The sequence below is a fragment of the Camellia sinensis genome, chromosome 6 (assembly GCF_055761805.1).
Source record: "Camellia sinensis isolate YWXY chromosome 6, ASM5576180v1, whole genome shotgun sequence".
Lineage (NCBI taxonomy): Eukaryota > Viridiplantae > Streptophyta > Magnoliopsida > Ericales > Theaceae > Camellia > Camellia sinensis.
The window spans coordinates 145,349,114-145,365,067 of NC_138966.1; the positions used below are offsets into that span (position 1 = coordinate 145,349,114).

Consider the following 15,954-nt stretch of genomic DNA (forward strand, 5'->3'; position numbering starts at 1 on the left):
AAAATTAAACATTAATATTTTAAAAAAAAATTCCAATATATAAAAAATAAAAAATAATAATATTTTTTTAATCCCTTCACTATTTTTCTAATACCATCTCTATCTGCTCCTTATCAATTTCCCTTCTAAGGGGACTACTAATACCAAGAGATTAATAATTCTCTCCTCATATCTCAAAACAAACACCCTATTAATAATACCAAAAAATTAATAATCTCAATTTCCTCCTTATAACCCCAAACAAACGGAGCCTAAAAAACCAACCAACCTCCCAAACGGAGGCAATATGTATTTATTTTTGCTGGTAATTTTCACCTTACTTGAAGATGCTCTAAAGGGCCAAAAATAAAATTATAGCAATCTGTTCAGATCAAAAACAAAAAATATTCTAGTAATCTGTTTCCCCTCTCTTTCTCTCTCTCCATATTCTTCGCATCTCTGGATCTTCTTAACAGCTCAATCCGCGTGCTCTCCTGTTTTCAATTCGTGCTCGTCTCCAATTCCCTCACCTGCACTTCCTTCAATTCCACCCTCTTCTCTCTTCAATTCCGGTCGCCGGAGACTCCAGATCTGACCGGAAAGCCAACAGCCGGCAGATTTCTTCTTGTATTGCGGTGAAAGAGATTGTATTGTTGAGGTACGTGTTTAAATTCACGCTAATACGTTGATTTTGATGATTTTAGTTTGGAAATTGTCGAGGAAAAGCTGGATTATTATGAGTTGCAAGATCTGGTTCGCTTCTCGATTGTGTTAGGTTTTTTTGGCTCGAATCTGTTGTTCAGAGGAAGATCATTTGGTTATTGAGATGGTTTATTGTAGGCAAAATGATTTTGTTGATGTGAAAGGGTTCGTTTTTCTATTTCAGGATCTGGTTTGGTTGTTTGTTATTATTTTGATGGTAAGATCTAGATGGATGCCGTTGTTTTATTGAACTCGAGCTAGTTCAGCAATCAGTGTTGATGAACAGTTGTTTGTTGCTGTTAATTTGTGTGGATTGATTGTCAATCTGGTGGGCACATGTCATATTTTAGCTGCTTTATTAATATCTGATAGTTGTGTTCAATATGGTGCATAAATGATTCATTTATGAATAAAAGTAATCTGATTTGAATGATTGGGATCATGGCCTTGCATTACTGATGGTAGCTTGTTTGACGGTGATCCTCTTTGTAGATCCAATTTTGAATAAAGTGAGATCTTGGGGGGTTAACCGATGAAGGACGGGATGATAGAGTGCAGCGTCTGTCATTCCAAGATAGTGTCTCCAAATACCAAAGCTGTGTCAAGGGCTTATGACAGATATAGGAGCAAGGTATCATCAAAACAACGGGCTCTCAATGTCCTCTTGGTTGTTGGTGACTGCGTCTTAGTTGGTTTACAGGTGATTCTATTTCTTTGATCATGTGCAAGTTGCTACTGTTTGATAATATTCTCATAAAAGGACAATTAGGAAAAATTTGATTGGCAATGTGGCATTTATTTGTCACTCCTGTTTGTTTGGTGCATACAATAAGGTCTTCATTCTCAATATAAGGATGCAAATTGTTTGACAACAAAGCAGAACTGTGTTTTAGTGACTTCCTTCTATATACTTGGTGACAGAGTCCATGTTACTGTTTCTCTTTATGCTGTCAACTCTTCATTCTAGTTGGTCCATTGATGACTAATAACTTGATAAGCTCTGCTAAATAACAAATTTTGAGAAACTAGCTTGGTTTCACTGTGGATAATAAACATATTTACTATCTAATGACTAAATATTTTGTTTTTTGAAAAGTAAAGATTTTATTTTAAAAAAGTGCCAAGGGGCACACCCTAGTGCAAAGAAAAAGAAAAGACAAAAAAGCAAAGGGAAAAGGAAAATCCTCATCAATGACAAACAGTAGGTAAGCCCTTTTTCTCTTTCATATAGTCGTAATTGATCAAAAAGTGTTTTAAATCTCTAATTTTTCTTTGAAGCTGATATATTCCTACCCTTACTCTTCTTGTTTTGAATTAAGCACTTGCCTCCACGTCTTGCCAATGTCTTCCACCTATATTTGATTTATCCACAAGCTCCAAACTTCTTCTTTCTCAACACATCCAACCTATGTACATCCTTTAGAAGATGGTAAGACAGCTAATAAGGGTAACCAGTCACCTCTAAGTCTAATCCTTTGTGTTAATGACACTTAACATACTCCCACAATTTTCTTATCCTTAGGATTAGGCCCCGCCAACCAAAAGTCACCATTTAACAGCAATTCCTCTCATAACTTCATAACATTCGACCAAACAACAGTAGACCCGGCCCCACAACTGATCCCCTGATCTATTTCTTGATTATCGCTTCCTGACATCATCAATGACTCACTCCCACCTTCCCAAATAACCTAGGAAGCACAGATACGGATACGGGATACGGATACGATACGATACGGCAATATGACAAAATTTGAAAAACTAGGATACGGGTACGGCGGGGATACGTTCGTAAAAAATATTATTTTAATAATATTTAGTAATGCAGTATGTATAAAAATAAAACTTAAAGTAAAAGACAACTTGATAAAGAATAAAGATTCCTACAAAACTGAGAATCTTCAAAGTCAATAGCTTCAACTTGTTCCCCTTCATCAGTGAATATCACAAGACCTTAGCTAAAGCCAAAGCCAAAAAACCATTCTTAAATAAAAATTTCAGCAAATATACTTTTTTAAGTCATCAATGATAGCCTAGGAAGCACGGATACGAATATGGTGATATGGGGATGTGGATATGACGATATGTCAAAATTTGAAAAAGTATGATACGGGTACAGCGGGATACATTCATAATTTTTTTTTTTTTTTGTGATTTTAATAATGTAATTTGCATGAAAATAAAACTTAAAGTAAATTAATAAATAAAGAGAGGGATTCCTATTAACCTAAAAGTGCTCAAACATTCATAAAACATCCAAAACTAAAAGCAAAAGCAAAAGCAAAAGCAAATGCAAATGCAAACGCAAATTAAACATCATCCTTACATGCCAACACCAAAAAAAGAATGAGAGCAGAGAGAAGAAACGTGAGAGAGTGAGAAAGCGAGAGAGAAGTGAGAGAGACAACAAGGATACATCAATTTGTCAAATTCTATTACTTAAGCTCTTACTATATTCCTCTTATGAAAGAACTAAACAAAAAATTATAAGTAATATGTAACTTCAAGTATCCGATACTTCAAAATTAAGTATCCGATACTTCAAAATTAATAAAAAATTAATTAAGAAGTATCCGATACTTTTAAGAAGTATCCGATACGTATCCGCGAGTATCGGTATCCGATAAGTATCCGATACGGATACGTCATCCTTTTTGAAGTATCCGTGCTTCATAGCAAATAACCCATTGACAAAGATTCCATCCTCTATCCTAGCTCTCTAACTCCCTGCAAACCCTCATCTTCCATGTCCCCCAATCCACAATAGTTTGCACCAACCCTTTCCAACTCACCCTTGTCTTCACCCTCTCCTTCAATTACAGCCCACCATCTATTGATATGAAGATGTTGATTGAAAACCCCACCTTCGGATCCTTGGCCTGCACACCCTTGCTGATTGGGAGTTAAGGAATTAATCGAGTTTTCAGAAGAGAACATGTACCTTTGTCCGAGATGGATTTGAGTGCCCAATGTGTTTTGAAGTTCGAAGGAGGTGCAGTGGCTCATGAGGTGAAATCCCAAGTTGTTTATAATTATGCAATGCTGAGTTTTTTTTTATTTTTTGGTTGTTGAAGTTCAATGGATTTGGTGTACTTGGATTGAATATTGTTTCAGAAAGGCCTAAGTTAGTGCTGAGAATGGGTTTGAGTGTACTAGGCTATGCGGTTGGTTGGGTTGGGGGATGTGGGTTGGGTTTTGGCATGTTGATACATCTATATATATATTGGCTTGGGCTGGCTGTTTTAGTGATTTTGGGCTGGCTGGTTTGGCTAGTTGGGTTCTGGTTGGGAAAGGTTGGGTTTGCTTTTGTTGGTCTGGATGGGTCGATTCAAACATAGATGGGTTATGGGTCTGGATCAGGTTAAGATATTGGATGGGGCCCCAAGGTTTGAATACTGGGTTAGGTGGTCCTTAGGAATCATGTTTAAGCTGGATAACCCCTTTCATGGTCTTAAATTGGTCTTCTACTTCATGATCAATTGAACAACTACGACAATGATAGAACTAACAATTGATGACAGCGTCAGTGAATGACAAAAGTGGAAGAGATTTTGGCAAAAAACCACTGTAGTGTTTGCCGTCTGATGGTTGTCTTCTCCAAAACAACAAAGTTGATGTCCTTTGTTGGAGGTAGATTGACTAATAAGCAATAGGCAACGATGAGAGCAGTTCAATGACAATGAGTGGTGATCAACACCTGTAGTGAATGAAGGTTGGATGAAGGAACAACAATGGATCCTCATAGTGTTGGATCGTGGGTTTAACTCTCATACCAAATGGTGTAGAACTAGAGGATGAAGATCCACTCTAGGGTTTCTGAAAATATTATCACTCAATATTCATTCATTCAAAGGTAATTGTACATTTACACAATCCCCATACATACATACATACATACATTCATTCATATATATGTATATGTTTTTCATAACTGGTAAGGAAATTGGAAAGGAGAAACAAAAAACTAATAAAAATGGAAACAAAATCCTAATAAACTAAATCTCCAAAATATTTATCCTTCTGAATGACGCCTCTTGAGCCTTACATATGTCTTCATTCTTCCCCTTTCTTGATGCCCATCATTCGTTTGGGGACTATATCTTTTAGCAAAAAATCCAAAAAGTCGCTATAAGTTGTCACACCACTCTTTCTATTTTTCTGCACATCTTTTCATAAAAAGTCAAAAAGTTACTAAAATAATCTGTTTCTAAACGAGGCCAAGTTTGTCCAAAAATTCCTATTAGACATGTTTCCAAATTACAACATTAGGCATGAGTAGTACTTTTTAAAATATTGCAAACTTCACCATATTATCACTGCTCTCAATAGTTTTCTACCCATAAAATTCTTAAAACTTTGCTAATTGACATGGTAAAATTTGATCCTATGTTACCTGGAATGTAGATTGTCTGGTATGAGGAACATAAATGGAAATGTGGTGCATCACATGCTTTAAAACGTAAATTGTTAGGATGTCAACATTTATTTGAAAAAGGAAAAAGCAAGATAATTCATCAATTTTTACATAAAGGACATTAAAAGCACCATGTTGTATTCTTGATCACTGTAGTTTTAATGGTTGACTCTCTTTCTCTGCCTGTTTGTCTTTGTTATGTCTTTTATTGAAGTCAACGAAAGAAAAAAGGCCATGGCTTTGTTGTTTTATTTGAAGTATTGTGATTTAAATTTTCTTGAGAAGTCTACATACCTTCATCTAACATTAATTGGATGCATTGTGTAGCACATTGCTCTATGTAATGACTGTGTCTTAACTTTGTTTTTCTGATTCTGCCTAATATATTTTTTTCTTTTTCCAGCCTATTTTAGTTTTTATGTCCAAGGTGGATGGGAGTTTCAAATTTAGCCCCATTAGTGTTAACTTTTTGACAGAGTGTGCAAAGGTTCTGTTTGCAATTGTCATGCTTTTGTTGCAGGTAAGATTGAATTTCTTTACTGTCCAACTTAAATATGTATTTTTTTTTCCATGTTATTTTATTCATTTTCCTTAACGGAATACATGTAAATCATGCCATGTTTGGTGCAGCAAGAGAGTAACTGAAATATTGAATTAGTTGAATTGTTTCATAATTTCTTAATGTTATACCATGCATTGGAGATTGTATATTTTATTAAAGTAGGATAACAGTAAGTTGACTGATGTTTTGTGTACTAAATTTTAACCAACCAATAAGGAAGGTTAGTTGTTGTTTAAGGACTAAGTGATTGAGGTGGTGTTAATGATGTTAATATCTAAATTGTAGATAGAATTATAGTGGATGAAGGTTATTAATGCACTCATGCAGGATAAATTACAAATCTTACTAGCGGAGTATATTACAGGATATGTTGTAGGTTGTATTGCCATTCAAAGAACTAAAAAAAAAGATACAATTTGCCAGCGATGTGCATATATGTTCCTAATGTGTGTGCACATGTGTACAATTTTATTCCAACTTATGGTTTGAGATATTCTAAATTTGATATATTGGTTAATTTCAAAAGTTTCAGTTGCTTTATGATTGCCAAGCAATAAATTTGTACAAATTGCGTTAATGCTTAAGTTAATTTGCAGGCTCGGCGCCAGAAAGTTGGAGAGAAGCCAGTTCTCACAGTTTCCATTTTTGTACAGGTATAGTTCTTACTAATATACAAATTTTGGAATTTATTTTTTTGGTCTGTAGGAGAAGGTAACTACACTGCCATTACCATGTTTGTAGTTTGTTTAACTACATATATAGGGTGATAATTATGAGAATTGAAAAGTGCAGGTTGGCTAGGCCTTCCTCGGGGGCTTTCTTTTATTTGAATGCACTTATTCACTAGTTCAGGGTTGGTAGAAATGCAAACTACCCTACATTCTTTTTAGTACATAAAATCACTTCCATTTTGTATCTTTTAGTCTTATAACCCAAATTTCATATGCTTGTTGCATTTTAAAATTCTTTCCCATATTACAAACCTATATCCATGCAGAGCAGAGAATCATGCATATCACCACTATTACAAGTCATTTTGTTTTTTCTGGAGGTAATCATGTTAGAAAACAAGCATCTCAGCTCAACACCAGCAACTTTGTGTAAGGTCCTTGATCTTGAACTTATATTTAAAAAATTATGCAGCTGTCCAACAAGTATCTACCAAGGCAAAGCTAAAATCTATGCACATTTAGTGAAGAATGTTTCCCGCAGTGACAGATATGCAAACTGCCTGGCATAAAATCTAGCAAAGCCAGGATTACAGTACTTTCTAAATCAACATAGATGACGACAATGCTCTCCTCTACAAATTCACTCCCGAATTTTGGGTCTTAAAATTTTAATACTATGTATTTTTATGGCATGTTGGCTACCAACGTGGCATTCATCCATCCAAAATTGGCCAGAAGTTGGTTTTGGGAGTAAATTGAGAAAAATTACAAACGTTAGGGGCCAAAGTGGGAAAAAAGTACTTCAAGGGCCAAAATGAGAAAATTGTGATACTTGGGGCAAAGTGTAATTTATCCAAAATGTTAATGTAATGTATTTTTATGCCACTTGGCACCATGTGGCTGCCAGTGTGTCATTCCCAATCCAAAATTGGACGGAATTTGGCTTTAGGATTAAATTTGGAAAAAATACACATGTTAGGGGCCAACGTGGGACAAAAATACTTTTAAGGGCCAAAGTTGGAAAACTATGAAACCTAAGGGGCGCAAAGTGTAATTCACCCTATCCAAAAACTGGCCTTGCTAGTGTCTTGGGTTTCTGACTATATGCTAAGTTCATGGGTGATAAAGCGAGTCCTAAGTTTTTTTTTTTGGGTGAATAATGAGTCCTAAGTTTGGTTGGCTTATAAAAAAAATTAAATTTTCGAGTGTCTTACGGACTAGGTTTCTAGCTGGTGAATAATGAAGTTTAGAGTTCTATATTGGTATTTCATGATATTGTCATTTCTGAATATTGAGCATTCTAGTGTGGGTTGCCTGGCCAATTGATGGGAATCCTGGATTAGGTTTTATATGCTTGTGTCACAAAAAGGATATTTTTTAAGATTCGAGTTTTTCCCCTTTTTTTTGTTCATTTTTAATAGCCTGTCCAAATAAATATTTATCTATTTGGATTTGTTGGTTCTCCCTTTTTGCAAATAATGCCAAAGTTTAGGTCTTTACATAGTTGATCCCTCCATGCTACCTGCACTGGACGGACCAACACTAAGTTTGGCCTTGTATTAATGGTCTCGAATCCTGATACTGTCATTCATATTACTGCAGGCAGCTCGCAACAATGCGCTTCTTGCTGTTCCAGCACTTCTCTATGCTATCAATAACTATCTAAAATTCATCATGCAGGTATCATTCTTTTAATTGGTGGCTTGAACATATGTATGTGCCTGTGGAGAGAATTTTATGGGAATGTTCTTTGTGATATAAGAATGGGAACTTGATTTTGCTGTTTCCATTGTTTCAGTTTAATGCATAGGCAAGTACTTGTATGCTGTCATGTGATAATGCTCTTTAAAGATGGGTGATTGGGGGCCTTTGTTGTCATTATATCAGATCTTCTGTGTTGTGGTTGCAAGCCAAAGCTCTTTTTGCTATTCAGTTTTTGACCATGGTGTGTTTGACAGCTACGATACTGACCTGATGAACAGTGCACTTAGTTGGGATCATAGATTATTTAAGTTACGTGATTTAAAGGTGCTTTCAGAATGATGGTAGGAACATGGAAGGTTGACTTAGGTATACAAAGCTTTGTTAAGTTTGACATGGTTGATTAAAATCATTAAATACTATCAACTTAAGTCAGTTGTGGTCAACTACATGAATCCTTTATCCTTTTATAGCTCTCTCTAGGGCCACACCCATAGCTAGTAGCATCTGTTATTCACATTTGTGAAAGAACAAGTTGAGGATATAGTTCCTTGGTAAACCAGTGAAAGGAGTTTATGCAACTGACATCTTTTGGTTGGGATTCAAGAAAGTGTAATTTACCCAAATAAATAACATTTATCGCAAACTACATCTCATATTGGATAAAATATACATCAGGTAGCCACATGTTCCTAAGTTACTATATGTGTGACAGGTAGAGTCCACTGCTAAAGTGGTTCTGTTGGAATTTGGCATCTAGGCTGGTGTTTTAGATTTGGAAAACTTCATTGAACCATGCATTGATTGAAAGTTGATTCTTTTTGGCATTTGAATGCTACTTGTTTGTGTCACGTACTCTTTAATTAGAACAACTTTTTTTGCAGCTATATTTCAATCCTGCAACTGTGAAGATGTTGAGCAATCTGAAGGTATATTGTTGTTCACTTATATGCTTGTGATGTCTTAGAGATTGTGTAGTTCATTTGAATTTTGGATTTCTTATGCCTCTCTTGTGCATCGTATTGTCAAGAATATTAACCAGAATGAACTGTTTTTTTAATATATTGTACAAGCTTTTCAGCAACATCTATAGATTTTCTGTAACTTGGTGCAAATTGGCAGCTTGTTTTGGCAGAAACATTCCTTTGGCTTTGTGACTCATTATTTTGTTTTTTTACAAGGGGACATCTTAGTTGCCGGCGGGTGATATGTTTTGCTAGATCTTTTTTTTCCTTTTCATTGAAAAACAAGCTATTCTGTATCAAATTGCTGCTACTGCCCTACTTGCAATATTTTTCCTTATTCCCACTAGAAAGTAGACATGATATGCGTCAAATGAAGTGATCTAAGTTCCTATGTTGTGGCACTTATGCTCTTCCGCCTTATATGACTTACTAGTGGTTATCTTGATTCATTCTTTGCTCATGCCATGTGAACCTCTATCTTTGAACGTTCTACAATGAAAAGCCTAAGGGAGCTGAGGCCTAGAGTTCCTTCCATATATTTTCTTTTTGGAAATATATGCGAGGAATTTCTTTTTATGTTTTTATTTTAACACACGGGTTCAGCCAAAATGCACCTTGCTTGGTCAGTGGCTCAAAGTAGATCATAAAAAACCTTTTGTGTGAAGTGTTTCAATCATAAATTTAATTTCTAAGTAGTTTGGATTGGATTTTATATAGTAAGTTTGGTTTTATCTAACAGCAAGTGAGAGACTATATGGCAATTGGCAATGACATTAGAATGGGTGTCAAAGTTTGGGCAAATACCACATGCCTGATATGGTGACTATGAATAACATGAAGTTTGTCATGACTGTAGGTGCCCAAAAGATGTTTAGCAAGGTTATAAGATATGACACTGACCTAAAAAAAGAAAAAGTGAAAGCGCTACAATTGGATTGCTCCAGTTATATAGGATTGTACTCTAGATATTATCTTGTAATATGTGTGTTTCCTTTGCCTCCAGTTGGATTTTATTCTTGCTAACTATGAACTGTTAAATGCAGGTCTTGGTAATTGCTGTTTTGCTAAAGATAATAATGAAGCGTCGGTTTTCCATAATTCAGGTTAATTTCATATCCTAAATGGTCTTATTTTAGGTAATTTGGTGATTTAAGTGTAAAATGTAAACAGGAAGCTTTTTCCATGGCTTCTTTAGGTGTGCACATACAAACATTCACCACATGATTTTATACTTAGCTTAAGGTATGTGCAATTTTGTTTCATTGTTTTGTTACAGTGGGAGGCTCTTGCTCTATTGCTAATTGGAATTAGCATAAATCAATTACGATCCCTACCTGAGGGTGCTACTGCTCTGGGTCTTCCAGTTGCAACGAGTGCATATGTGTACACATTGATCTTTGTAAGTAATTTGAGGCATTTTCTTCTAGTTAAACTTGATGTCCTCTTATTTGACATTATTGTAGAATTTATAGCTATGCATACTGTTTGGTCTGAAATTAGTCATCTGTACATTATGGTTTTTTCATCTCATAGACTTGTTTCTAGACTTGATGGGACTTAAGGCTTGGTTTGGTTTGGTTTGTTTTATAGACTTGTTTCTATAATGGTTCAAAAAGAAAAGAAAAACGACAAAAAAAAAAGAAAAGAAAAAAGAAAAAAAGAAAAGAAAAGAGACTTGTTTCTATAAGGTTAGGCTAACTTTAGGAGTTCAATGTGCAGGTGACTGTTCCATCTCTGGCCTCAGTCTACAACGAGTATGCTTTGAAGAGCCAATATGACACAAGCATTTATCTTCAGGTGATTCAAATTGAGTATGGTTAGCTTGTATCCTGTGTCAATGAAATATTGGATATTTTTTTGTTTGCATTACTGAAAGACACTTAAAGGGAAATCACCAATTTTTTTATTTATCATGTCAGCAATTATAGTTCACACCTCTTTCTTTTATTCTTCATTTGAGTACTTTCAGTGATGGTCTCGATAAGGTCGTCTACTTATTACCTCTCTAGTCCATGCTATAAGCAGGTGTGTTATGCACTGGATAGAACCTTCGTTAAAAAGAGTAATTGTTGTGGCATAAAGTTGAATACCTATTTGGTCTAAAAGAAAAGTAAGCAGGAAGAAGGTTTGTTTATTGGAATTTATTTGCTTGGGAATATCTGGAAAAATTGTAGCTTTAGGATATTGGGTTTTTGTTTTTAAGTGGTGCATTTTATTGGAGTTTGTCTCCCAATAGTTCCTTTGTTTGACATCAAGAGAAACTAGAATTGGGTATGTAGGATTCAGGCTCAGTGTCCAGAAAATGATGCATGACTATTTTGGGGTCGAGCTGCCTTGTATTGAATCTGAATCACTCATTACCAACAGTACTTGAAACTCCATTATATATCTGTTCAACTGTACTTTACTAGTGATGCAAGTTTTTAGGGTTGTATAATTTATAAATAAGTTCACTTTTGTAATATTTTTTGTCTTCCCAATTTGACATGTTTGTTTTGGCAGAACTTGTTTTTATATGGATATGGTGCCATATTCAATTTCCTGGGCATTCTTGTGACTGCCATGGTCAAAGGTATGGAGATGAAGCTTCATTGTACAGCCTAGTCGATTAATATTGGAGAAAAATGTTTTCAAGTTATACTGATATCAATTGTTGGAGATGGCAACTTTATTTTTCAGTGTATGCTATAATTTGCCACAAACTTGATTTCATACAGTTCATCTCCTGCTCCTCTAAGTGAATTAAGTGCATGTTTGAGGCAGTTTTCTCTTTTACTCAGTCCAGTACTGCCATGATTGGTTTCAAATTGTGTTAGTTTTTTAGTAGGATATCTTGGCTATTAGTTCTGCTGACTTGCTGACCCCCTATGAAGCATGGGTACTTCGACAAACATGCCGTACCCGTACTGGATACTTACCAACGTATGATACTTTTGCATATGTACCGGGTACACAAAACATGAATCTAAATTTTTTCTTCTCGAATGTACCCAGTATATATCCAAACTGTATTGTACCTCAGTCAAAACAATGTTTTCTTCTACTAAAGAGATAAAATTCCTTTCACTAGACCTCTTTTTAATTTTTAATTTTATGCTTAGCATGATTTTAAAATTAAGCTATGGTTTGTAATTTATACCTTTACTTTTGGTATTAAATGTTAATTGTAGGGTGGATCTTAACAAATTAAACCATTTAATCAAATTTTGTATTACTTTAAATTAAAAATAAATATTTGTTACAAACATACCAAGTCGTACTCGTACCTTACTTTTTTTTGAATTTTACCGTATCGACGTATCCATATTGTACCATTACTCATACCCGTGCTTCATAGACCCCTAATGCTTTTTAGCAGTTCCTTAGCTGGAAAAGATAAACCAAAACTGCCTTTTGTCTTTGATTTTTTCTATTTTCTTTCATTTTCTACTTTGTTAAACAGGTAAAGTGATCAAGTCATATTTCAAAAATTGCACAAATTTTAGTGGCTTTACACGAATGGAGCCTTCAGCACATATTGTTAATGTCTTTTCCCAGTGTCGCACTAAAATTTCATGAAATAGTTAATGCCTTGTTGTGTTGAAGGCTCCATTCTTTTTAATGGCTATTATAACCTTTCTATTGGATGTGTAGCTTCAGGACAATTCAATCTGTATAGGACACTCGAGGATGATTGGTGCTCTTGGTTCATGGGATATACATTTTTGAGTTGTGGCTTTAATTTTGTAATGTTGAATATTTCAGGTCCTAGTAGCTTTGACATCTTTGAAGGCCATTCAAAAGCTACCATGCTTCTAATATTTAACAATGCAGCACAAGGAATCCTATCCTCATTTTTCTTCAAATATGCAGGTTTGATTACTTTCCTTAGTAGTTTGAGGTCTTCTTTCTATGCATCAACCTTCAGATGCTGTTCTGCTCATTTGAGACTTTAAGAATTAGATTTGTTATTGTTCAATATGCACCATTATACGAGTTATTGCATGGGGAATTTTGTTAGTTGCAATCTGACATTTTGTTTGATGTGACCAGATACAATCTTGAAGAAGTATTCATCAACTGTTGCCACAATATTCACAGGCATAGCATCTGCTGCATTATTTGGCCATACTCTGACTATAAACTTTATGTTAGGAATTACAGTTGTTTTCATCTCAATGCACCAGGTACTACAGAAAGAGAAATATATTTTAATGATTACCATGTTATTTTCAGGCTTACCTTGTGTTTCATTTTTCCCCCCTTTGCAGTTCTTTTCTCCTCTTTCAAAGGTCAAAGATGAACAGCAAAATGGTGTGGTGGAACTAAAGGATGTTCAGGATAACCACAGGTATTTGCTTCTTGTTTTGTCAGTCATAATTCAGAATGCCTTCATTTCAAGGACATGTTTGGAGATGTATGTGGAATTGGGAGATTAATTGTCTGTATGAACTGAAAGTGAACTAAAAATTATTATTCTTGGTGTTACCCACTTGAAAATACACAAAAAGAGATCTAATAAACTGTTAATTTTAAAATGGGAACAGTCTAATAATGGAATGAAATATTGTCATGTGTATATATATATTGAGTGATATATTGAGATTTAAGAGTTGCAATATTTTGCCCATGGATATCGATGATAAATTCCATCATGTATTGATGGATATATCGCAAACACTAATACTACAGATACAGAAGCAACATCCAAACATGTATAAAATGGTTTGTATATATAGATGTGAGCCCCCTCAACTTTAAAAACCTACCCTTAAACCCCCTCTACTCCTGTCTAAAGTGAATACACAGATGGCCTCAACAAGAAATGATTCTCACTCAAATTTAATGCCTTTGTTCTTATCTTTTATCTCACCCTCCCATTTTCTCCCTCGCTGTACCTGGACTATGGATTTTGTGGTGTGCCTTTCACCTGATTCAATGAGGCCTCTTGAATCTGATGAGTAGTTCATGGATAACGTCTATATAAGTAGTTCCCCATGCCCATTTTTTATGGTAAATTAAGAATTTTAGAGGGACATATTTACTCAGCAATTATGCTGGTGTGACTTTGATGTTGAAGTGCAAAATCCTCAAGAGCTGTGCTCTTCGGATAGCAGAGGGGCTGCAGAGTGGGACCGGTAAGGTGTGGTGGGGGTTAACCTGAGACAGTGAACTTGGCTGTGGCGTTGGCATCCTTCCCTTGTGATTATCCTTTTTGAGAGCGAGTTCAAGCATTACCTTCTCAAACAAATCGTGGTTTTTATTGAATTTAGGTAGAGTAATAACAGTCTCGCAAATTTGCAGAGCACCATAAAATATATTTCAATCACTTTTAAGGGTATAAAAGTAATTCCAGCAATTGCACGGAGAAACTAACATTCACTTTAGTCTAGAGTGGGGGGGGGGGGGGGGTTGTATGTGTAGTGTTTTAAAGTTGAGGGGGGGTGGTATGCATTTTTGAGACAAAATACTGGGCGTAATCAAACTTTCTCCAATGTAGAAATCTGACATCTAGACTGCCGGGTTACAGTAAAACTTTAGAAAAATAATGCCTTCTTTTAAAAACGATTTTCTATAGATTCTGATTACTTCTGGTTTTTTTCTTCCTTTTGGTTATTCTCACAACAGTAAAGTGACATGCCACCACGACACTAGTTTATCTCCCCTTGCAAGTTTTCCTTTTTCCATTTTCTGGGGTTTGTCTTGGGATTTGACATTGTGATGGTGCTTCCCAAATTAAATTTATTTGCATAATTTGATTTCAATTTCAATTGTATTCATTTGATGAACTCATGTCAGGTCAAGGGATTCATCCTTCGTAAATATGGCAGCCGGAGCGAATGAGGAGGTGCAAATCTGTTATTGACTTTTTTAAAAGCAATATTAACACTTTCTGAAACTCATATTTCTCTTCCTCTTGTTACTTTTACCCTTTTTCCAGGCTAGTCATCGTGTAGGATCTGATGAAAGACAACCACTTCTTCCCATGTAAAGGTATTCAGGGGTATGTTGCTGAAACTTATCGTGATATACTGGCATCGAAGTTTTCATTTCAAACACACTCAGGGAAACATCTTGTCTTGTGAATCTCTTCCTTCATTATCAAACCGAGTATATTGACACACATTCGGGGGTTACTTTGAACATTGTACCAAAGAATGAGATGCAATCTAATAATATACAATGAGATTGCCTTCTAAATTAACCTAAGCATCAATGAGAAAGCATAATGATCAGTTGATAAATGCAGCAGAAACTTTTGAATTTCTTAAAATTAGATAGATTTTTTATCTTTTCTCCTCACTATCCTGTATACTTGTTCAACCCGTTTTTAATAGCAAACTTGTTGCAGGGTTCTTGGGAAGATTTTTATTGGCTGGACTCGCTGGAGCATATTAAGAGACAATAGCCAGCTCTGAGAATCACTGAATGAAATAAAAACTGAAAGGAATTCTTTTTAGTTCTCTTGAATACCTTCTATGCTAGATGGCGTGTAATTGTTGCGTAGAGCCTTTTCTCAGCAGGTTCGAAATGTAGAGCTGAGGGTTGAAAGAGGTTTTTATAGAGCCGTAGCAACTTCACTTCGTTGCCATTCTACATGTCTTGAGCATACCAATACTATGTTACTAGTGATATTTGTATCTTTTTTTTCTTTTCTTTTTTTTGTCAGAAACCAAGTATAGATGAGTTTCACATTTTTTGTTCCTTATGAGATACCAATTTTTTAATAAAAATATAATGATTTGAGTTAGAATTTTGATCTATGAGTGCAATTTTCTGTTAGGTTAAAGAAGCCGCTATGGGAAACATGGAGACATGCCATCCATTGTTTTGTTTTTCCTTCCCTACTGAATATGTGAATGTTAATAGTTATTATGAGTTATATATTACAAGCATTTAAATGGAATTAAATATGTAGATGGTTTTTCTTGAATCCATTTGGATACCCAAACTGTATGGTTTGGTTTTAATTTTTTCAAT

The 15,954-nt window shown here is 35.1% G+C and overlaps 1 protein-coding gene across 4 annotated transcripts; it reads left to right on the plus strand.

Annotated features, from left to right (window-relative positions):
* The first annotated feature begins 257 nt into the window (after positions 1-257).
* LOC114267887 (Nucleotide-sugar transporter family protein) lies at positions 258-15,724 on the plus strand. 4 transcript variants are annotated; one of them, XM_028208964.2, is made up of 16 exons: positions 258-637; positions 1,174-1,381; positions 5,499-5,615; positions 6,254-6,310; positions 7,931-8,008; positions 8,914-8,958; positions 10,038-10,097; positions 10,271-10,393; positions 10,714-10,791; positions 11,497-11,566; positions 12,739-12,846; positions 13,027-13,160; positions 13,245-13,324; positions 14,773-14,821; positions 14,915-14,977; positions 15,326-15,724. In XM_028208964.2, the coding sequence occupies exons 2-15, from the start codon at positions 1,214-1,216 to the stop codon at positions 14,963-14,965; spliced, it is 1,218 nt and encodes a 405-aa protein (XP_028064765.1). In that variant the 5' UTR covers positions 258-637; positions 1,174-1,213; the 3' UTR covers positions 14,966-14,977; positions 15,326-15,724. The 4 variants fall into 4 exon arrangements, with proteins under 4 accessions (XP_028064765.1, XP_028064764.1, XP_082728796.1 ...); XM_028208963.2 differs by having other exon boundaries at positions 269-637; positions 10,190-10,393; XM_082872670.1 differs by having other exon boundaries at positions 269-637; positions 10,190-10,393; positions 14,915-14,967.
* The last annotated feature ends 230 nt before the right edge of the window (positions 15,725-15,954 follow it).